The sequence below is a fragment of the Heliangelus exortis genome, chromosome 3, assembly GCF_036169615.1.
Source record: "Heliangelus exortis chromosome 3, bHelExo1.hap1, whole genome shotgun sequence".
NCBI lineage: Eukaryota > Metazoa > Chordata > Aves > Apodiformes > Trochilidae > Heliangelus > Heliangelus exortis.
The window spans coordinates 85,994,483-86,017,726 of NC_092424.1; the positions used below are offsets into that span (position 1 = coordinate 85,994,483).

At 38.9% G+C, this 23,244-nt stretch overlaps 2 protein-coding genes and 1 long non-coding RNA gene across 11 annotated transcripts in view; 1 reads left to right on the top strand and 2 right to left on the bottom strand.

The window, feature by feature from the left end:
* Window positions 1–13,441, bottom strand: part of SDHAF4 (succinate dehydrogenase complex assembly factor 4) — a 23,509-nt gene extending 10,068 nt beyond the window's left edge. Inside the window, exons 1-3 of one of the 2 annotated variants that reach the window (XM_071741606.1) lie at window positions 13,311–13,441; window positions 10,613–10,765; window positions 7,834–7,958 (exon numbers count right to left, since the gene is read on the bottom strand). In XM_071741606.1, coding sequence (XP_071597707.1) covers window positions 7,849–7,958; window positions 10,613–10,765; window positions 13,311–13,350 — 303 coding nt within the window. In that variant the 5' untranslated portion in view covers window positions 13,351–13,441 and the 3' untranslated portion in view covers window positions 7,834–7,848. Of the gene's footprint in view, window positions 1–7,703; window positions 7,959–10,612; window positions 10,766–13,310 lie in introns of those variants that run through there. The other variant, XM_071741605.1, reaches the window with a different exon arrangement.
* Window positions 13,442–15,102: 1,661 nt separating this feature from the next.
* Window positions 15,103–22,571, top strand: LOC139795090 (uncharacterized). The gene is made up of 3 exons (XR_011725381.1): window positions 15,103–15,789; window positions 20,004–20,137; window positions 21,131–22,571. It is a non-coding gene; the product is annotated as an uncharacterized lncRNA (long non-coding RNA).
* Window positions 16,772–23,244, bottom strand: part of FAM135A (family with sequence similarity 135 member A) — an 85,106-nt gene continuing 78,633 nt past the window's right edge. For all 8 annotated transcript variants that reach the window (XM_071741596.1, XM_071741595.1, XM_071741599.1 and 5 more), the window contains 2 exons: window positions 19,127–19,240; window positions 16,772–18,368 (listed from right to left, as the gene is read on the bottom strand). In XM_071741596.1, the coding sequence (XP_071597697.1) occupies window positions 18,163–18,368; window positions 19,127–19,240 (320 nt within the window). In that variant the 3' untranslated portion in view covers window positions 16,772–18,162. The remainder of the gene's footprint in view (window positions 18,369–19,126; window positions 19,241–23,244) is intronic.

Sequence of the window (23,244 nt, forward strand, 5' to 3'; positions counted from 1 at the left end):
ACACAGCAGGCATCTGTGACACTGCTGGTGCTATCCACACTTTACTGCAAATGGTTTTAGAGGAAGGACCATCTGGTCATCAGCTGCCCAAATGCACATTTGCATGCCCTCCAACACCTGCTCAGTGTGTGATTCAGCCCCTGCCTGACAGGTGCTCTCCCATCAGAGGTCTTCCTGAGTGAGGGGGTAGGAGGAAGCAGCACATCTGAAACAGCAGCAAGTACAGAGGCTTCTTTGAGATCTCTGTTCCCAAGGAGGAATAAATCCCAGCTTATCTTCAAAATGGAGGTGACATAGAGGAGCAGAAGGCAACTGCCTGGCTTGGAGATCAACCTTGCACTATTCCAAGCAACTGCATCAGTGCACAAGTGAGAAAGTAAGAGCTGACATCATACACAGCAGGCATATGCATCACTGATGATGTCACTGTGTCCTGGGAAGCCCATTTAACCAAAGCTCTGTGCCAACTGAGAGATATTTCTACCCACAGTCATTCACAGGTGGGCCAACACTGTAATTGCCAGTCAGACCCACAATACCTTCACACTGAGCTTGTCTGTGCCAGCAAAGCCATCAACCTGTAAAAACATTTCAGTCACTTTTTTCAACAGTCCCAATGCACCTGAATGCCAGTATTAGACAGACAGAAATACAGCCACATGCTCTGAAAATGTACAGTAACACAACTAACAGCTAAGCCACCTTCAACAATGCTCAACTAAATGAGGCCTTAAAATGAGCTTGGCTTTATTTTTAAACACTCAGGGAGACCTGTATTAGTTGTTGGAGGTATCTCCTTCTCCCTCTTTGCATCCTTGACTTCCCAGAAGAGCTACATTTTACTAGAATAATGAACCTGAATGTGACAGTCACACAGTTAAGGGATGGAGGAGTTCAACTCCATGGGGATTATCTTTTTATTTGACTGTCAACAACATCTTCACACACAAAACACAGCTTATATAAAGATTTCCTTCAGAGAAAGGAGAGAGAGGGAGATACACCTGCAATTTGTGATCAATTTTTGTGAAGTATTCTCTTACTACTCTAAAGGAGCAGATGGCCAGGAAGGCCAATGGTTCCTGGCTTGGCTCAGAAATACTGTGGCCTACAAGACTCGGGATGTGACTGTCCCCTCAGTACTCAGCACTGATGTGGCTGCACCTTGTGTATTCAGAGTGGGGCCCCCTACTACAAGAAGGACACTGAGATGCTGGAGTGAGTCCAGAGAAGGGCAACAAAACTGCTGATAGGTCCAGAGAGCAAGTCTTACCAGGACCTGGCTGAGGGAACTGGGGTTTAGCTTGGAGAAAAGGAAGCTCAGGGGAGACCTTATGACTCCCTGCAACTACCTGAAATGAGGTTGTAGTGAGGCAGGAGTTGGTCTCTTCTCCCAGGTAACAAGTGATAGGATGAGAGCAAACAACTTGAACTTGTGCCAGGGGAGTCTTAGGTTGAGTATTAGAAGGAACTTATTAACTGAAAGGGTAATTAAACACTGGAACAGGCTGCCCAGGGAGGTGGTGTACTCACCTTCACTGGAGGTATTTAAGAGACATGTAGATGTAGTGATTAGGAATATAGTTTAATTTAGCACTCCACAGTTAGGTTAATGATTGGACTCTATAATCTCAAATATCTTTTCCAAGCAGAATGATTCTGTGGTTCTGTGTGATTCTGTGAGCTAAAGGTACAGATCAAGAAATGGCTTAAAGGAAGGGAGATACATAATATATATATATATATATATATATATATATATATATATATGGGGAAGATGAAGCAATATGCCTGCTAGACCAAACAGTTACCTATACTTACACTACAGTCCTAGCTCAAGACAAACATCTGCAAAAGAAACTGTCTAAAGATCTCACATACACACTATAGAACTTGCAAGTGAAAACCCTGGGAGAAAAAAAACAGGCTAAAAGCAGAATCTTCCCTGGAGATGGTAAAATTTTTCCCAGCTTTCAAATGGCAACTGTAAACACAACATCCTTTCTTCTTTAGACTCTCATGAGGAAGTCACACCAACTGAAGGTTTGATGAGCAAACATACTTTTTCTTGAGTCAGACAATCTTGATACTGGCTCCCTCTCTTACAGTAGCACATCAGATGAAGACAGCTGTGTGGTTAGTTTGACATATTTCATCCTTTCCCTTTTAGGAAAGGAACAAACCCTCAAGCTCCTAGGTCTGAGATACTTGCTGTCACCCAGGTATAAATATAATCAGTGTTACCCTTTTGTCTATATGATGATTTAGGCATTTATTGTGGAGATGGATAGGCAGAAGGAATCTAAAGCTTCAGCCTTCTTCCAATCATTTTTAGGGAAGCAAACTCCCTTTTACAAAGGTGCCTAAGAGCTGGCCTTCAATGTCTCATTACCTGCCAGCAGCATTTGGAAAGGGCACAGGCAGCAAAGGTTCTGCAGGTCCTGTTTCCTCATTGCGATCTTCCCTCTGGGAAGGCAGCAAGTAGTTCACACTCCATATTCACCAGCACCCTGGCTTCTCTGCTGTCACCACCACAACGCTGATGCATTCATCTTCATTTCTCCAGTGGTATCTCACTTAGGACAGCTATTTTAGGCAGACTTTAAAGTAGATGGAGAGGACACACTTAAAACTTCCCCCTGGTCACCATCTGTAATGAAGAATTCATCTCCCCCTACTAAGATGAACTACTTTTTAGAGGTATCTCTAGCACAGATGGCCAGATAAGTCACCTAATTTTAAAGCAGCTGATTACAAGAGAGTACCAGTGTAATAATAGTTTAGTATGTGGCTTCTAGAATCACCCTGACCACCAGTTCCCTTCATAGCTCACCTGATTTTGTTAGGGACCAGCATTTGAAAATTACAACTGTGTTTTGATGGCCCGGTATGTCAGCTTTATTATACATTAACTTGTGAAGTAAGAACTTAAAGAGCTTCTTTTAATACTCTCATCCTAAAAATGTCAATATTAAAATACATGATTTTTTGCAGGCTCAAGACTAGAGCTGACTGGGAGACTTAATGTCTGGAAAATGCACGTCAAAGTCCTTCTTACTGCTGTAAGCTTTAATTGGGATTTTTGATGTTCTTTGAGGGGAAAAACAATAAAACCCATTGTCACAGTAGAAAACTGCAGACATGCTGAATATCTCTGGAGAAAACATAGATGGTCAAAGTTATTCATGAGCTTGTTTCCAAAGGGTGGGAAACAAATATCTGCACTGCTTCAAAAGTCAGTGATTGGCTCAGCCTATCTGAAAAGAAGTCAAGGAGAGAAGAGTTTCTAAGATAATTAAGTTCTTGCAAGCTCTGTGAAAATCAATGGCTGGGAAAAAAAAAGGGGTACAAGTAACGCCCTCAGTGGGGAAAAGATGGATAGAAAGATTCCCTGTGTCCTGCCGAGTGGAGATCAAGTCAATCAAGAAGGGAAAATGGGGAAAGCAAACAGAGTAATAGGAAGTGTAAGACATGCACACGAAACACTCTTCACAGCATTTGTTTTAAATAGAAACCTTTTCTCAGGATCTGCCATAAGCCTTATGTTACCATTACGATTTTATTTTTTCTGTGCCTCCCTTTCCATAAGCAGTCCTTGGGAATATTACACATAATTATCCCCTACCACCATTTACAAAGGTCTGCAAGGGAGTACAGGTGTATTGACATGAGACTATAGACTGCACATATCAGCTGGTGTGAGATGAACCGCCATGTAAGCAAAAATATTTTCATGTTGCATTTTATAATATCACAAATACATGGCAAATTATTTCCCTGTGCTTTGATATGCTTGATGCTATGTTTGTGACTTACGACAATTACAAAACCCCCAGAAACTCCATATCCTCTTCTCACCAATCAATACATAGTTTTGTGATTTTCCTGACATGTCAGAGCAAGGTGTTGTAGTCTTTTTTTAAATAGCAATACCAAAATAAGTGTCATAAGAAGACATGCAACATACGTGTCCCTACAGACCACTGGAATTCAGGATTATTTATTGCAGTAAACTGAAAAAAATAGGGAAGTTTTGTAAAAACATTCTATGCTCCATTCTACAACATCTCTATAAACATCTGCTACCATAAAGGGTAACAGCTCTGATTCAACTACATAATAAACCTTGCATTTTAACTTAGTAAAATCAGGACTGAAATACAGACTTTCCAAACAAGGCAATATATAGCAAACATTTTCTTTAACTCTAAAGTGCACCTTATCTAGTTTGTAATGAAGTAATTACTGAGCTAGTCCTTCAAACAAAAAGGGTTCCTAATTTTAATAATTTACCAAGCATATCTATGCAAGTTAGCAGAAATAAAATCTAACTTTAATATGGAAAACCTACTGGAACACAGTTTTTTGGCAGAGAAAACAAAACATAGCAGCAAGCATCCTCAGTACTACAAGAATTTGTCTACACAGACAGACCAGTTTTCCTCTTTCTCCCAGAAATTTAACAGAAAATTGATTTAACTCCTGCTGCTTTAAAGCATTACACTAACAAGAAGAGCTACAAAAATAGCTTCAATCAGTATTTATGATAAAAATATACCCGTAGCTAATCCAGTGGGTAATGCCACAAGCCTTTGCTTTACCCTAATGGTGTATCCCAGCGAATCCAGTATGAATATGGAAAGAGCAGGATGACTGCACTTACAAAGTGCTGAACTGCTGCTTTCCTACCTGCAGACACAGCAAGAAAACCAACCAGAAATTATTCTTTATGCCCTACAATATAACTGGACTGGTTGTTGCATTCAAACCATGACTGGTTTTGACAGATTGCACAAGGGATTCTGCAGCACCACAGGGTATTTGGACTAATTTTATTACCGGAGCCCAGGACTCCTCTTTTGGTAAAAGCCAGATTGCCAGAGGACACAGAAAGGCCTCCCTTGGCATTCATCCTTTGGCTGTTAGATGTTATTTTGCCCAAATGTTCAGTTCCTTATCTGTTACTGACACATTCCCTCACCAAATTAATGTCAGCTCACGGGATGCTGAGACAAAGTGTATAAACAATAATTTTAGAAGGGCTGGAGCAGATGATCCTTGAGGTCCCTTCCAACCTGACATTCTATGATTCAAATTAAGCTAATACTTTTTGGTTCCTGTCACTTCTCTGGGAGGTGGTAGAGAAGGCCTAAAGCTCCCTAAGACGGAGGTGGTATTCTCTCTATTTCCTCAGCATCTACTCCTTGACAGCTATTTACATCAGTTAGCAAGAGCCTGTCCCACAGGGACAGCTGTCACCTGCATGAAAACACCTGCATGGAGACAGACCTGCGGGGGCCTGGAGAGCATTCAGGTGAACCCCTTCATCACAAAGCAGGGGGAGACTGGAAGTCACTAACTGAGACATAAAGAAAACCACAGAAAAGTGGATTTTCATAAGCTGGCAAGAGAGGGTCAGTTCTGCAGCCAGGGAGAACTGGAGCTGCAGCCTACACTGAAGGTGGCAATTAGAATTGAGAACCAATCCATTCCTGATGGAAAATTTGGTATTTTTCAACTGCTTGCAGTTACAAAGCTGCAATAATGCATTATCTGAAATACAACAGTCTCTGAGGTCTAGACTCTACAGCAGGGTGCAATACCTCACTGATACTTTAATCAGTTATTTGCCCTTGCAAACTCATTAATTTAATCGCCTTATATTGGGTGGTAATGACTTTATATCCTCAGAATATCTGGGAAGGTTCTTTGTCAGACATTGAACACATAGGTAAGCATTCATGGAGAATGTGCTGGGGGGGTTAAAAGTCAGTAAGATAACAGACTCATGCAACAATCCATGGACGAAGAAAATGAGATTTTAAATGCAAATATAAAATAACTGTGGTACTGCCTAATTAAGATGTTATGCATATTAATAACAATGCAGGAAAGGCAAAGTTTTCTATTAAAATTTCTGCTTCCTATTGGAAAAGGCAGCGTATTGTCTGATACCTTCCAACCTTCCAACCCACTAGCAACTGAGAAGGCAAAGCATTATTAGAAAAAAGTATTTTAATAAACATATATTAAAGATATATATAAAGATAGCTGACCCAGCATATCTTTAGGTAACTGAAAATTTCAATGGATTTTGGGAAAACAGCTGTTGCTCTACAGAAGGGCAACTGGAATGAATCAGGTATAAATAAAAAAACAATTTTCCAATACCCAACCATGCTGCAGAATTTAAACTTACAGAAGATTAAAAGTTCAAAGTATAATTACCACAAATTAACATATTTTATGAAAAACAGGCTTTAGTAAACCTTATTTTGCTCTTCAGTGAGGTACCTGGTTGATGACGCTAACTGAAGGAAGATTTGGTAGGGTGTCATGGCAGTGAGGCAACTGTCTAAACTCACAACAAGGATACTGCTGTGTGAAATGCACACTGGGGACACAAACCTGCAGGTTTCAAAGAGGAGCTTCCCCACTGGCTACAAGTGGGGTGGGTCTTAGGGAGGGTGTACAGAGATTTATGATCATACTAATACATTTTGATGCTCTAATAAGAATCATGCATAAGGCAAAGCTGGTTTGCAAAGCCACACATTCTTGCACAGAGCAATGCAGAACAACAGAAATGATGAGGCCAACCCGACAACTTGCTTTGGCATAGCAAAAGGCAAAAATTTGTGAAGGGAAAAGCAGTGTAGGCCATAAAATGGGACTATTCTGGGCTCTCCAAGCAACTGTTAAGCAGTTTTAATCAAACTGTGGTGCTGTGGCAAAAGCAGCTAATAGGAATTCTGAATTTGTCAGTGTGTGTAAAGAGGTTGAAAAATCAGCAATAACAAAAAGGGATGAAGAAAACATATACAGTAGAAAACTAGAGAAGATCAATTTGTTTAGGCTATCAAGAAGAGCTTGCACAGCAATAAATAGAGTGTATGTTCACACATTTTAATAATGACAGATTATTCTTATTAGTAAGTACCCACACAAGTGGTAGATTTGCATTCTACTACAGGATTTTTAACTAGATAAATTCTTGAGTGAAGAACTGAGCTCAGTCTGATTGCAAGACACTGAATTAAATGCCAAATAACTTAGAAGACTTGCAATATTAGAGCAGCTAATGAAATTACTTTATGATACTTTATGATCAAAGGGGACTAATGTTATTTTTCCCCAAGCAGCATTTAGCCAATTTTCAAACACTTCTCCATTTATCAAGGAAACCATAATGCAAATAGCATGTAATAAGCTGGGTTATAAAGAACAGTGTTGTAAACCTGCATACAGAGCACCTCTACACCACTTACAATCATAAACTGACCCTTTCAGAGCCAAGCCTCCATTTCCATCATGCCATTTCCCCTGTCAGTCTCATATGAGATAAAATGGGAGTTTCCATCCCCTCTGCACAAACAGGAAAGAAATTCCAAACCACTCTGCCAGAGACAAGGAAGATGTTTCTTGATCAAGGGGGCTTTTACTAACGAAGCTCTGTACTGAATGCAAACATCAGCTAAGTACTGATGAGGGAGGAGGCTGTTCTTTTGGTGAACAGTATCTGGGTTCATGAACTGCAAAGCTTTTTCAGCACTGTAAAGTTACTACATAAGGAACTCAAAGCTCATACCTCTCACTAAGATCCTGACTACCAATTTCACATCACTATACTTGCATTTATACTTTTACAGTGTAGATAGCAATCAAAATCGAGTACACAGTGAGCAAATAATAGCTTCAAAAACTGAGTTGCAACATCATGTTTATTTACATAGTATCTCTCAGAAAATTCATCACAAGTGTGATTGAAATAAGAAGCTTCACAACAAATCCAGCTGAGATTTTTCTGTACATTTTTCAACAAGAAATACTTACAGACACATTTATACACTAAAAATCTATACAACGTCCTTTTCTCTCCCAGTCTCCAAAGCGTGTAGGTTCAGGGCCTTTAGGTCCACCCCTCTCTTTTGTAACAGGATTGATTCCATCAGGGAATTCTAAAATGATAGAGAAAGTTCATGAAAATGCATATAATGTTGTCAAATATAAAGATGTCACCATTGGTAATGTTTGCCTGTTAGTTTCATTTTAAAATACAAAATTTTTTTTGTTTGTTTTTAAAGGCACCCGAGTTAAAAATTTCCAAGTCATGCAACATTAATTTCAGAGTCATCAATATGTGTGAGATCATATTCAGTTATGCTAAGAAAGAAGCAGTGCCATGTCCAAGGGCACTAAAGCACCAGTTTCTCATAAATTCATAGTGAGAACTTGGGTCATTGAGGTATGCTGTACATATGTTTAGTACATCTAAAACCAGGAGGTCACCTTCTGTGTTTGTTTAGGTCTCTAATTTTAGGCACTTAGGTTTTTGTTTTAGCTTGATTTTTAGTCAAAATTCTATTATTCTGGTATTTAAATCACCATGTGTGCTCACCAAGACAGTTGATATTAACACCAGAGTAGATACCGCAGTCACAGGAGGTACTACAAACACCTAAATAGCTAAAATTAGGCTTTTTACCAACCTAAGTTCACTAAGTGATTGTGATGCCCTTTCAGAAGGGGTACTCTTAGTAGTGAGGTGTGATAGGGACTCTCTGCTTAGTGACATGCTAAGCTTCCACATGAACAGTGCTGCTTCTGTTCCCAGCACCCTACTGGCTTATGCCACCTTCTTGAACACCTTGGAGCTTTCTGCACCTCACAATCAACATTCTTATCCTGCTCATGGCTCCCTTACTCAGGGCCCCCTGTAAGAGTTGCTGCATAATGGCCATTCCACTAGGCATCACCAAGCTACAGAGGACTCTTTGCACAGCATCAGCCCAGGCTGAGTGCCTTCTCAACCTGCACTAGACTTCCAGGCTCCCTGAAGGTCATTCACATCCCCCTGCCACACTGATTCTCCCATGCCCCCCACAGATACACAAAACTCAGGGCTCCCTCCCTCATATCCCCAAGTCAGCCCTGGTGGGCAACACAAGTAAGGAGGAGCAGGGTTGAAAATGAGAAATGACAACAACAGAAATCCCAGAGCAGAGAAAAAGGACAGTGATGGGAGGGAGAGACTCATGTAGGCACAGGCAATACAGAATGGACTGGGATGCCTGTTTAAAAATTTATCCAAACCATGATTGGAAATGCCAGTATTTGAGCACCTCTGGCTGTACATGCACTGCAAATGCATCTATGATTTCTTTGTAGATGTCCCAACATCCAAGCAGTACTGATGTGCTGACAGTGGATTTCTCCATGACTGCTCTTCAGCAGTAGGAATTCCAACAGCCAGCTTAAACTCTGATTTTCCTAATAACCACTAAGGACAAAATAAGTAGTCACCATTCTAACAAACTATTGATGGTGTTATATGTGGCAAATATACAGGTATGGCTGGCCAAAAGAAACCTTAAGTCTTGCTCTAAACATAGAACACCTAAGCAGAAAGAAAAAAAAAAGTAAATATAATAATCATGCATTTGCTTTAAGTGAAGCAGTGATGGCATTAATTTTCTTGGGAATAAAAGGACAAGGATTAAATAGCTTACAGAGTAAATCCAAATGTGAGTCAGTTCTCAAGTGAGTCACAATCTGAAATCACTTGAAAACATTTTGGAGATGTTGCTATAATTTTTCAGTCATTCTGTCATCTGGATATTCCTAGTATTCTACTGATGTATTAAAAAAAGCTTTTCCTAGGGACCTTGAAATAGATAAAACACCAGTTATCATTACTAGGAAACAGTAACTGAACAGCATACTATGGTTAATAAGACAAAGCATGACTTGCATTTCTAGCTAAGGAAAGATGCTAATGAAAAAGAGAGAAAAAGAGATTCTTTCTTTTGTCTGATAAAAAAGTACACATTTTTAGTGACTTCAGCAGCGATGTATCTGGTGCCTTGCCAGGTTCTCTAAACTCCAGTGACACAAAGGTCACACAGAACACAATTAGCAGTTCATTAGGTCTCCTCTGACCCCACCAAGTGTCTCATTAAACTCAGTATAGGTTGCTGCTTTTCAAAATACTACCCGGAAGATTAAGAGAAAGACTGATCACAAAATACAATGAAAGAGAGAAGTCTGTCATGCACCAAGAAAAGGAACAGGCTTTCTGGATAACCAAGAAGTAGCTGGAGCCCTCATGAGTCTATTACCACGCTTCATAGCTGCACTATAACACAGAGTAACAGAATCACCTTGGTTGGAAAACACCTCTAAGATCATTAAGTCCACTCATAACATACCAAGACACAGCTACATTTCTCAGAATTGTACGACAGTTTCTACTGTAAGATACATTTGACAGATCTCTGGGCCCAATCCTGCACAAGTGGGCCCAATCCATGCAAGTCTGATGTCAGGTAAGGACATCCAGGCAAAATTTAGTCTCCAAGAAGACACAAATCACAAATTCTCTGTGTGGCTTCCTTCAATGTCTGACCAGCTTGTTTTGAAGATTGTTTCACTCATGCACCATTTGCTGAACTTGTGCCCACTCCCCTGCCTGTTTTTTTCAGAATTACTAAACTTAGAAAGTGATTCTGAAGAGTGGTGAATGCCTACCCTGCTTCTTAAAATGGCATCAGCACAGCATCTCAGGGTCTTGCCTTTGAAACACGGCTTTCAAATTTTGTACAACATGACTTACTTTCCAGGGGTTCCCTCTCTAAACTGGATTCCTCTGGTTCATCAAATCGACCTACTGGTAACTTCGGTTTCTTAAGAGACTGCTTTGCAGGTTCAGATCTTCCTCCTGTCTTAGAGCTGGTGCTCCTCGGGAAGCTGCAAAGCAGTGATGACTCTATCAAACAAACAGACACATGTAGCACAAATGTGAGAGTTTAATACTGAGTAGCTCTAGGACTGCTCAGAGCACCTCTGAAAAACTCTCACTTCAGAAACTAAGAAGCAGAGGACAGGAGAACAAACACCAAGTATTAATATAACATTCAACTCACCAACACCTAAGAAATCAGCACAGATACTTATTTTTGGCCCTAGAAGCATATGCATGCAAAACTGTGTTAGTTGTATAACCCAGTTCACGTAAACAGTGTATTTTAAACTGCTTGAACTTATTTTCACTGTTATTTTCTTGTATTTTTAGACTCTAAATAGTAATTATGCTAGTACAGACCGGGACATTCTGTTTTCCTGGATAAATCTTAACCTCCCCCATGTAGCCTGCTGATTTCCAGGACTTGGCTCATTTCCATCAGCTTGTGAGACAGAAAAAGTTTCTGGTTTCCCAAGGAAAGTTTGAAAAAATAAAATATTGTTCCCTTAGTAACAGGTTTTCCAGAATACTGGTACAGAATAGTTGAGCTTCCTTCTGATGGCAAAGTAAGTGAGCTGGTAGCCAAAAGCAGGACAAACTGAGCACATTTAACTTCAATTCTGTAATCGCATACCCATGCTTTCATTAAAAGCATAAATCTTTTTCCTTTAAAGACCTAATATTTTCTTAGCATAAATGCAGAAAAAAGCCTATTAATATCCATACCTAAAGGCATTTCAAGTAGTATAAAAATGGAGATACACAGATACTGTAAGTCAGAGATAATTCAACAGTCATAAACAAGTAAAAACCTACTTACGAGTATCTCTCAAAATGTATTACATTTCTGCATCTGGTCAAAAAACCAAACGTCCTCAATGAGCATGAACTATCCTCTAAAAATATTTTAGCTCTAACTTTTCTCAAGGAAGTTTCAAACAGCCTGGTACTATGATTAAGAAAAACTATTCTACCTTGCTAAAGAGATGACATCAGGAAACGCTGATCAAAATCCATTTGACTCACATGTACATACATATATACATATGTATATATACATACAAACAATCCACCTGTGTTCTCAGGATCAGCATATTCATTCATTCTAAGCTACCACAACCTCAACATTAGACCCTACGGTCACATAAACTCTTTTATGTATGCCAAGTGCTGCCAGTGCCCTGAAGGAGTATTTCCTTTTTTCACTTTAAGCATGATATTTTTGAACTATCAACAGTGAAGCATCTAACCCTACCACAAACATTGCATCTTTCTACTCCTGCCATGCATCTTGTCATTCTTCAGAAAGATGAAAGAGAAGCTATTTAGAAAATTAAATTAAAGCTGACATTCTAGTCCAAGTTCAAATAAAAGTCAGGTTGAAGTACTGATATCAAACTGATTATATCAGTCCCTAGAGAACAAAATCCATTTTCCTCTTTGCAATACGTGATACTGTTGACCAAAATAGATTCTTCTTGACACAGAGTTGACAGAAGTTCAACATTAAGTACCTCTGAAAAACATGAGATGAACAGTCACCCTCATCAGTAAACCACATTCTACAACCTGGTCTTTGACTCTTTCATCCTTTATGGGCAGTCACAAAGCCACCCAGCTTTTTATACAGATGAATTTGAAAAGAGACTGAAAATCCCAAGTCTTAAAGTTGCTGCACAGTCACCATCTGCAATACCCTATGTTCTGAAGTGGCCTACACAGAATGATTTATCATGAATGGCATCACAGCCATTCACACAGTGAGAGCTGGGCACTCACTGGGAAGCTCTGGAGAGACGGGAGCATCAGTCAAATCTTGCTATCAACTTATCGGTCAAACAGAGCCTAGAAAAGGCCGCAAACATTTAACAATTTTTTCCCAGCTCTTCTAGTAATAAACTGTACCCGTCTGTTTCAGGAATAATACATCAATAGGATCACGAGCATATCAGCTTTTGATGGAGAGGGAAATGTCCTGACGTGCAGCCCTATGGAGCAGCCTTGCCGGAGCTTTCCTGCAGACCGGACACCGCTACTCAGGCTTTCTCCTCTGGCCTAGCTTTCTCCAGAACAAATCACCTGACTTTCCTCATCTAGAGAAAACAGACCAATAACTTCCAAGGTCACAGTAAGTTTCCTCCCGCTATTTTATAAATATTAAACCACGGCTTAATATTATACTACCGTTTAAAAGTTCACAGCAACGTCAAGGAAAGGAAACCTCCAGAATAGATAATAAGGCCTGATAGCAGTAGGTGTGCAATATAAGGGAGAATAATAACATCTAGAGGTGGAAAAATAAGCAGGAAACCTATAGAGAAGAGGTTTGGAGAAAAACCCGTGGCACCCCGCTGCCCTTAACCAACGCCGCGGTGAAGAGGCGGGGATCGCAGATAGAGCACGACCCCTCACCCGCCGCCATCTTAGGCACCCCCAGCGCCGACATTCCCGGCCGGTAGCGGGCCGGCTCTCCCTGGCTCGTAACTCCCCTGTGTAAGTCAAGGAGAGGAAGCTCGGGAGACCCTCGGTACCAAAGCCAGGTCCCTCCCGCACACCGCCCGCCTCTTACTCGCTGCCCCCGGCGCAGCGCGTAGCAGCCTCAGAGCCATCGCCCCCGAGCCGGGACACTCAGAGGGAAACGGCGCAGCCGCACCGCGCGTGTGCAAACCGCGGTTCCGGGGGGAGAGCCGGAGCCGAGCCCCGCCCCGCTCCTGCCTGCCCGGCCCAGGGAGCGCGGCGGGAAACGCGGTTGGGTCAGGGCGGTTCGGGAAGGGCGGCCCTCACCGCCTCTGAACAGCCTGTTCCTCCGCGCCGCTCTGTGCCCCGTGAGTGGAGGCGGAGAGCGCCGCGGCAGGCAAAGTTCCTGAGGGAGGCACCTCCGGGCTCTACGAGATGCTCGGTACCAGCTGTGACCCTGCCCCCCTCCAGCCCTGGTGCAAAGGCATCTTCCTGTACTCCGTGCGACGAACAGTTTACCACTGAAAGGACCAGTTTTTCCCCAGTGTGTAGTGCAGCGCTGCTAGCTTTTATTTTCTTAAAAAAAAAAATATATATATATACACTTGAAATTGTACTAAGGCTACTGAGGGCATGAAGTCATTAGGCTGATGCCATAGTGATACACAGACCTACTGTTCATCTTTAAAAACTAAAGGCTGCATAATTTCAAAGTCACCAGAAAATTATTCAAACACTGTAGTTATTTTATTAATTTAATAATAGAGTGTTTCTCTTTCAGGCCTGTAACCCAGCCGGTGCCTTTTCTGCACTCAAAAAGGCATTAATTCACTCTCACAGGAAAAAAAAGCAGCAAGAAAGTGAGAAACCAAACTCAAGTGCTGGACCACAAGAACTTCAGACTGACTCTCCAGCTTCTCAGTTCACCCAGTGAAGGTGTTTTTAACGTTCTACTGTTCTCAGTACAAACCTAGCCCTGGGATAAGCAACACCTGGACTCCTGGGCTGGAGCTCCAGTTCATTTGCTCCTGTTGGTGTTTTGCGTGTGGCAACATTTGCTTTTTGTTACACTTCAAAGGTCTCCAGCTAATGTTGTCCTTCCATAAAACAGAATTCAAAACACTTCCTCCACTAAACTTCCTCCACTAAAACATTCCTCCACTAAACTGCAAAAGAAAGATTTCACGCAGCCATTCTTAAAGGAGCATTTTGTGTTTGCATCTAAAGAGTTTAAGAACATAAATCCCCTTGGTAAATTAACAGCAGTAACGCTCTGCTGAGTTTATTGCACTGTGTCTGACAATGCCTACACACAGAAAGTGATTAAATTTAACTGACTGCCTTATGTGTGACATTTTCTCAATCAGCTTTTTATACCATGGTTAATTGGACATTACAGACTGAAAATAATGGGAAACTCTTTATGTGTAACAGCAAAATGCTGGGCTTCTAGATCAGAGAGAATGAAAAGAAATACTGGCTGCTCAAGCTGAAAAAATGCTTTTCTGCCCAAAAGCAGAAAGAAAAGAAAAATCTAAGTTCAAGAACCTAATAATGCATGTGCTAAGTACAGTAAAACTATAACAAAATCCTTATTTTAAAAATACTCACACCAAGCTGTTTGCAGGTACCAAGTAATAGTAAGCTCTATTCCTTAACAGCTTAATGTGAATCCATGAAAAGTCATGCTTACCTGCAACCTTCAAATGGTAAGGATGAAACAACGTTATATTCATTAGGAAGTGCTCCTCACCAAAAAAAAAAAAGCTGATGTCTTCAAAGCTTTTTTTCCTGTTAATTTATTGTATTCCTGTGAAAATGCAGACTGCTTTACTCTCAAGTTACCAATTTCTAGACCTTGTGAATGAGGAGATAATAAAATCTGAACATTGGTAAATACAAATGTAGCACTTTGCAATGAAATGCAGTACTTTCTTTTTTGTTGTTGTTTTCCTTCCTCTTTTTACTGAACATTTATCTCAAAATGATGCTGTATGCTGCTTTGCTTTGCTGTTCCAAAAAAACCCAACAAAACAGGTGAAAGAAGACTTGGTGCCAGCAGAAACTCTGCTGATTCTGCTTAAACATCCCCTTCTTCCTCTCTGACCACATCAAGAGCCTTGGTTATCTGAACAATACACCTGGTCAGGGCTGTGCAAATAAGACTGGCTTAGAATTCAGGGTGTTTTGTGGCTACGGAGTAAATTTTCCATCAATGTGGAATTAATTTCTTGGCTCTGCAGCAAAGCCTGGTGATTTCCACACTAGAACATGAGCTTTTTTTCTCAATTTGCAAACGCAAGCTCAGACATTATCTCATATTATGCAATGACCTCCTAATAATATCGCCGAGAGCTTTGTGAAATCACAGAAGCAGCCTACTGCCTTCAGGGAACAAGTGACTGGCAGCTTTCTGAATGTTATGTTAAGACCTTAATTTTCCCCTCTCATTCTGTAAGCAGCATAATTCTCTTTCAAGCAATTGCAGGATACCTGTCTAAACCAGAGGTCACTGCCACTACAGGAAGATGAAGCCCCAGTTCCACAGAAGTGAAGTGAGATGGAACACTTTATAGCTGCCACTGCATCAGGTGACATTCAGTTATTCACATAACAGTCCATATTTATATCTAGCAAACAGAAGGCAAAAATATGCTGGAGTAGGCCAGGCAATACCTGCACAGTTGTCCCAGGCATCCAAGACTGCAGATTTTCAGAGAGCAACTGCAAGTGTACCATACAGTCTGCAAGAGCACCTGTATGTGCTTCAAGCACACCCTGGGGTCATCATGCCACTCCCTGCTGTCTTCTGGCACACAGGAAGTGCCCATTCCTTTGGGATTTCAAACAGCTCCCACAAAAGATACAGTACTGAGGGGACTACATATGGACTGCACTGGGCAATACCAATCAGGGGAGAAAAAAATGAACTTAATGTTTTCTTCATCTGCCTTCTTCCTTGATAAATTCACATGCAAATATCACATGCTGATTAGCTGCACCATCCACTTTCCTCAAAGAACAAACTAAATTCAAGCCCCCTTACAAGGACAGGATCTATTATAAAAAAAAAAAAAAAAAAAAAATTAGCTATTCCTGCCAAAGTACTTCTGCTTTGCTAATCACAAAAGTGTGTTTTATACTTCTGGATTTCCAGAGATTTAGCAACACAGACATTTTTCAGTAGTGACAAAAACATCTAAATGCTTATGTACATGGGGTAGTTTAATGTGATTATCATGAAGAAATTTTTTTAGATCTAGCTCCCTAAACTGACATTAAAAATTTAGCCACTAGCCAACTGCTAGAATACTGTTAAACAAAGGAAAGTTGAGATGTCAGAACTTCCTTTAAATATTTACAATCCACTAGCACCATCATAATCTAAAAAAATTAATTAATAAAAGTAGTCATTGTTAGAGTGGGAATGTATTTAAGGTATCTTTGAGTCTTAAGTACTTTCCTAACACGACTCTAATAAAATAGTCTTAAGTGTGTTCATTGCCAAACAGTAGGTGGTAATCTGAAACATGGACACTACAGAGAAAAAGAAAGTATATTACAAAGACCATATTAACAAACCAAATGCAAAAGCACTTCATTATAAACTATTATTGCTATATTCATTTCAAATAATACAAAATTATTAATTATATACAAAAAGCCTCCCCAGAGTTTTGGTAATTAGCAGAACATTTCACTTTCTTTAATCACTTCCATTAGAGTAATTTGTTCATTTTATTAACACCAGATCCAATAACACAATGCTAAAAATAAACATGCATTATACAACAAATTTATATTTTTCAAAAAAAAAAGTTCATTACAATTGGTGAATGCACGTGTGACTCTTTGCCCCCCCTTTAGTGAATTATTGTTTGAAACAAAGGGAAGGGAAGGAAGGAGAAACCAAACTTAATGCTATTCAGCACCAGTAGAAAGTCAATAGACCTTTAACATTCCTGTATATCAAAAACATTTTATCTGTATCACTAAACAGGTAAAGTTTACAATATTGTCCCATCTGAAGATGTATTGATTTATATTTACAATACTTTGTAGTCAATAAAACATTTTAACAATATTTAAAAATTGCTTAAATTCATAAAAGTATTGCAGAAATTTATAACATTTACTTATTTTACGTACATACAAGGAAGTCCATGTAAAACTGTCCATGTTCACCTGAAGAACTGACAGAGTAAGGAACAATTTCAATACAGTTTGCAAAACCCCAATTATTTGAAGGCAGCTATCATTAAACATTCAAAATTCCTTAGTTGCCGTTTCTGAAAACTCAAGTTCCAGTAATAAAACTAAGTAGGTAAACTAATGTGGTTTTGAGATCAGTAGAAAATATATTCCCACAGGCATAACTTACTTCACAATGATGATGATGGTGATTTTGTAGAAAACCATTAAGCTGTAGGGATATCTGAACAGACAATTCAGGAACAGCCTTGGCAAGGCCCACAGATACAGTAATTTTCAAATATCCAGTATTTTAGCAGCTCGTTGTGTTTCCAGTTCAACTTCCTACAGTGCTAAAATACGACAACTGAATGTGTAAGACTTTAATATAATTTAAAAATCCAATTTATTTTGGCTTCTGAAGCCTCTTGTAAAACGTAGTCAAGTAACATTGACTTCTGTATTCTAAGAGCCAATAATAAACCAACCAAAAGTACACACTGTGCTTTAATCTCCAAATAATTAGGTACCCAAAATTAAGAAAAAGTAATAGAAAAGTAAAAAGAACAAAATAAAAAAAAATATTGCACAGCCACATTACCTAGAAAGTAAAGTTGATGTTAAAAAGCCCTAAGTGTGGATGATATAAATTATCTTCCATATAAAAAGTATAAATATCTCTTAAAATACAGCTGCAGCTATACTTTAACACCACACATCATTCAATTCATCTGTTAATGAGGTAATAACCAAGTCTCTTACAATGCTTTTCTCTACTGAAAATATTTTAGGGCAGCAACAAGAAAGAATTTTTCTAAAAATATTTCTGAATCAAGAACAGCAATGTGTGCAGCTCTCCCTATGAGCGAATCTGCTGTGTTGGGTAATGCATTAATTACGTTATAACGAACCAAATTACACTCCTTATTTTGAAGAACTGGCAGAAGCAGGTTCTGGATCATTTCTGCATAAATTGGTCCTATGGAGAGAAAGAAAAGTTGTACTGTGTGAGTCACCAGAAACAAATATAGTTCTTTGACCTAGAAATCAAAATACCTTGAAATGAATACATTCCAGTTTAAGAGAAAGAATGATACATGTTACACTACTGTTCTGTTAAGGTAGAGTATACAAGAAGTTTAATTTCCCCTTAAGTCTTGGAACAAATAATTTTAAGCTGTTCCTTTTTGGCATTTTTACATGTATAGCAAAAATGTTCTCAGCAGCATTAATTTATCATAATGTGTAAAATGTACTTATTTGTCAATATTTGTCTATAATGCTAGAATGCAGCTGTACCAGGATGTCTCACCAGTGAATACACCAACCAACCACCACTGAAAACTGGAAAACTACCTTACCTTTCCATGCTAAAAACCCAGCCTATGTGCTCAGCATTACAACTTGATGCCCTCAAAAAATCAAAGCTACTTGTTCTCCCTATTCATGGGGCAACACGTCGGGGTCTGTGTTCATTCCACCTAACTTTCAGCACAGTCTGGAAGCTAGAAAGTGATGCAGTCCCATCTCTTTCTGCAGGTAACAGAATAGGACAGATCCAGAAAGCAATTCAGTTCTCACATGGGTTTTTCTCTCTCCACTACTACAGATTAAACCCAGAGTGTCTGAACAGGTGATAGACGTGCCTCAATTAAGCACCCAAAATGAAACAGGATAAATTTGAGACCTATGAGGTTTAACCTGAGTGGTCTGTTTATTTTGCAGGATATTCATTACCTGATTGTTTATCCTTTAAAGCTGTTTTACACATCTCGATTCGAGCTGAGTGATAAGGAACATAACGATCCTGCAGAGAGCCTACTAACACAATGTTTTTGAAGTAGTGAAGACCTACAGGAAAAGAGAAAACAGTTCCTGTTATAACCAATCCCTTGACAGTTACTACAGAATAATTAAAAGCTGAAGAACTGAGATTTTGCTGCAATTAATAAATTGATATAGCACAAATATAAATACAATACAAATAAATACAATACATAATATAAATACAAATAATATAATAAATAGTATAAATACAAATATAATATAAATGGATATTGCAAGATATTGCACAAAAAGACAGAAAAATCAATTCAAATAGGTAGAGCTACAGAGTAATAAGATGTTGAGTACTGGCCTCTCCTCTGTCCATATTTTAATACATACATACATACAGGTGAGACCCAATTGTGCTGTTTCCCATTTAAACAGTCTGATTCAAACCTTTGTCTTGCTTCTTAGGAAAAAAGTGGTCAATTTCTAGCTGACAGGTCAGAGTAAAGACCCTGCATTGCTTAAAGAGACCTAAAGATGGATGGTGCCTTGTCTTCACTGACGTCTCAGCTGCACCAGGATTACTGCCCAGCACCAACAGGACACAATACAGCCCAGCGCTGCCCCACTTGGCTTGGTCAGATCCAGCACAGCTGCAGGGTCCATCCAGCACAACTCCCCAAATATCCTTAATATATCCTTATATAATATCCTTAACCTAAATCCAGACTTCCTACTTCTAGGACAATGCACTCCAGCATAAAGATGATGCAAAAGCAGGAACCCCCAGTACTGATGAAGTTACAGTCCATAAGACATTTAACTGTCACATTTTCTCTAGAAAGTTTCATCAGGTTTCTGGTGCTGCCCATGTGCTTTAAGCCCAATCCAATGGAGACTTTTAGGAAAACAGGCTGCCTTTGCCTTGAAACAGTCCCTTCTGAATAGCATAGACATCTACAGTTAAGTATCAAGGTAAATGTTAGGCAGAACTAGAAAATGCTCTAACATTAGCTTAGGATTATGTAAAGGTAAACTATACTGAAAAGCTGCCAGCCTCAATGGCTGTCTGGGGATCTCCTAGGTTCTAGGTGCTTACATCTTATCCTTAGTAAATTTGACTCAAATCTATCTGCATCAGCACTTAAAAAGTTTTGCTCTAGTGCTATTAGCCCTGCTTTTAATTTCTGGAGAATAATGGTCAGATTCTGTAACTAAAAGCTTCAATTTACAAAAATTTACTTAGTCCATTCTGAGAATTATAGAAATACTGAAAGCACTTGAAAGATTTGAACGTGTAGGAAAAATACAGTATTTGCTATCTGCTTTTCAAAATTATACTGCTGGGACAAGGTTCTGCTTTCTCATTGCCCTGTTTTGTTCTTATTGAATATTTACTGAGTATTAACAAATACCTGGTTCCTTAAGCTGTCAGTTGATCCCAAAGTGAAAAACCTTTCCATTTTTCAGAGGTTGTTACCTAATTTTCAATACTTTGTACACTTCATGTGCTGGAGTCTACATCTCCAAACCAAGTGAGTTACAGAAACAATGCTGAACAACTTTGGCATGTGAAAGAGTACACGGATCCTCCCAGATTTCACTGATGATTGAAAAATAAACTCTATAATATAAATCTATAACACATTTTCTGTATGTTTTCAAACTGGATCCTTGTTCCTGCCCTCTTGGGATTGGTTTTTTTTTTTTTTTTTTGCCTGTTCCCACTGTCTTGAAAGATCAGCTAAATCACTGAAGTCTTTTATTTGACATCTAATGAAAAATGACAGCAGCAAATCTTACATGAAGATGCAGATGCCACTTACAAAAGTTTGTAGTAAGAGGAAACAAATGCATTTGGGGTAAATCAAGGACAGGATTTCTCTGCATGCTAATCTGTAATAGTTTTGTAAATTCCTTGGGAATTTATCTACCTTGTATTAAGTTTTTTTTATATGCATTCTCTAGAGAAACACCCACTAGCATCCTGTAAGAGGTAGAAGAAGTGGTCTGCCAAGATGTTTTAATCAAACTAAAGAAAGAAGAAATATCCTGGAGAATGTTTAGAGGAACATCAGTCTACATCAATCAGCATCTAAATGGACTCTCTTCATCTTCATATGTGATATAATGGAAACAAAACGGAAATCAAAACAAACCTAGGAAAAAACGGTCTAATAAATTAGGCATCCTCTTTTGGTCACAGTGATTTGTTTTTTGCTTTATAGTCTGCTTCATAAAAATCAGGTTTTGTGCTTCCCTTCATTTTAGGCATGATAAGTATCAGGAATCTTTTATTATGAAAAAGAGAGAATTCTTCAGCAGGAGCAAAGATGACATATATAGCAATCTACAATCATGAGTTCCTTTGACATTCTTGGCTGATTTTTCTTTGGATGGTTCTTTGTCCCTATTTTTAAGAAAAAAAGTCCAAAGTACAAACAAACTCAAGTTGCTTGTACTGTCATGGTTCATGAAATATATATAGACCACATATGACTATATGGATGGGAAAGAGAAGTGCATATAAATGTACAGAGCCTAGGGAACTCTTGGATTTCTACAGTGTGAAATAACTCAGTCCATTTGCCAGTAAGAAGGAGCTGCATGGTACTCAATAGCACCCTTTCAGCTCTTCAGGCTATGGGGTTAGTCAAGACACAGGATCTCTAATATGAAAGTGTGCAGTGTTAAACTGTGCCTAAATTCAGTGTACTTGTAGAAAAAGAAGCAATTTATTACAATCTTCCATTTATGTAGCAGTAAAAACTGTCCTACCAGTCACCTTCAATTTCACCTACTTCCTAGACTTAAAATATATTCTGCCTTTAATTAAATAAAAATTCAAGAATAAATTGTAAACAAGTACACAGCTCAGTTAATCAATGAGCCACAGCTTTATTTTCCCACACCACAAATAATGTAGAGATCTGTCATACATCCTCTACAAAAGAAAATACCAAATTTAAAATTGTTCTGAGTAATGAATGAATAATTTTTTTCTTGTGTAGAAAAATCTTCAGCTTCTGAATTAAGAAACCAACCCCAAAATTTAGTTAGTCCAACATTTCCAGATTGTTTGAGCCAAGCAAAAATACTGGAAGATTAAAACTTATCTCTATCAGAACAATACACATTTGAACTGATCACATCATCTAGTGAATAGATCATACATTTTTCCTATAAAAAACTCTGAGGTTGTCATTAACTAGAAAGTATTGACTAAAGTTTTCAACAGATTTTGAGATAGCTTGGAAAAGAACAATCCAAGTGAAAGATCACTGCTGAAATACAGAGCTTTGTCCCACGCAACAGAATGTTCTTTCCTGTAGTAACAAACCTCTAATGGGCTTTCCAAATTTTAATGATGATCCTTATCACCTAATGAAAATCATGTCCACCAATGAAGAACAGCATAAGTCATTACTGAATTCACAGTACCTGCAAATTCACAGGCAATTTTTCCAAATAATATGTCAAGTGGAAAAATCTATCTGGAACAATACATATAGAGACCTGGCAACTCAAAAGTAACTGCAATCACAGAGAAATAATTTTTCATGTATGTTCAGATGACAGAATCAGATGTTAAGCCTGCCCTCTAGCTATGGCCAACATCCAAGTAAGGAATGGGAGCCACTGGTACAACAGGCTGCTGATATTCTCAGATCTGCACAGAACATCTGTCATTTGGTTAACTGCCAGCCCAGTGTTAAACTGTGACAGTGACAAAAATGATGACAAAATTCCATACCACTGTTTTGAATTTTAATTAATTTAAACGAAGGCTTCAGTTATTTGCAATGGACAATGTTAAGAGTTCTTGAGCATGATCAAATAAAAATCACTAATGGTAAGTTACAAAAAAAAAAAAAAAAAAAAAAAAAAAGTGCAACAACCTGTTTCCATTATTAAACTGCCATTTTCCTTAGGAACACACCAATCACAGATCCCCAGAACAGAGTAATTTATGTTGGAAGGACCTTTGGATATGACCTGATCCTACCCATTAGCTCAAAACAGGGCCATGTTTGATGTTAGAAGAAGTATCATAGAATCAGAGACTCATAGAATTGGCTGGG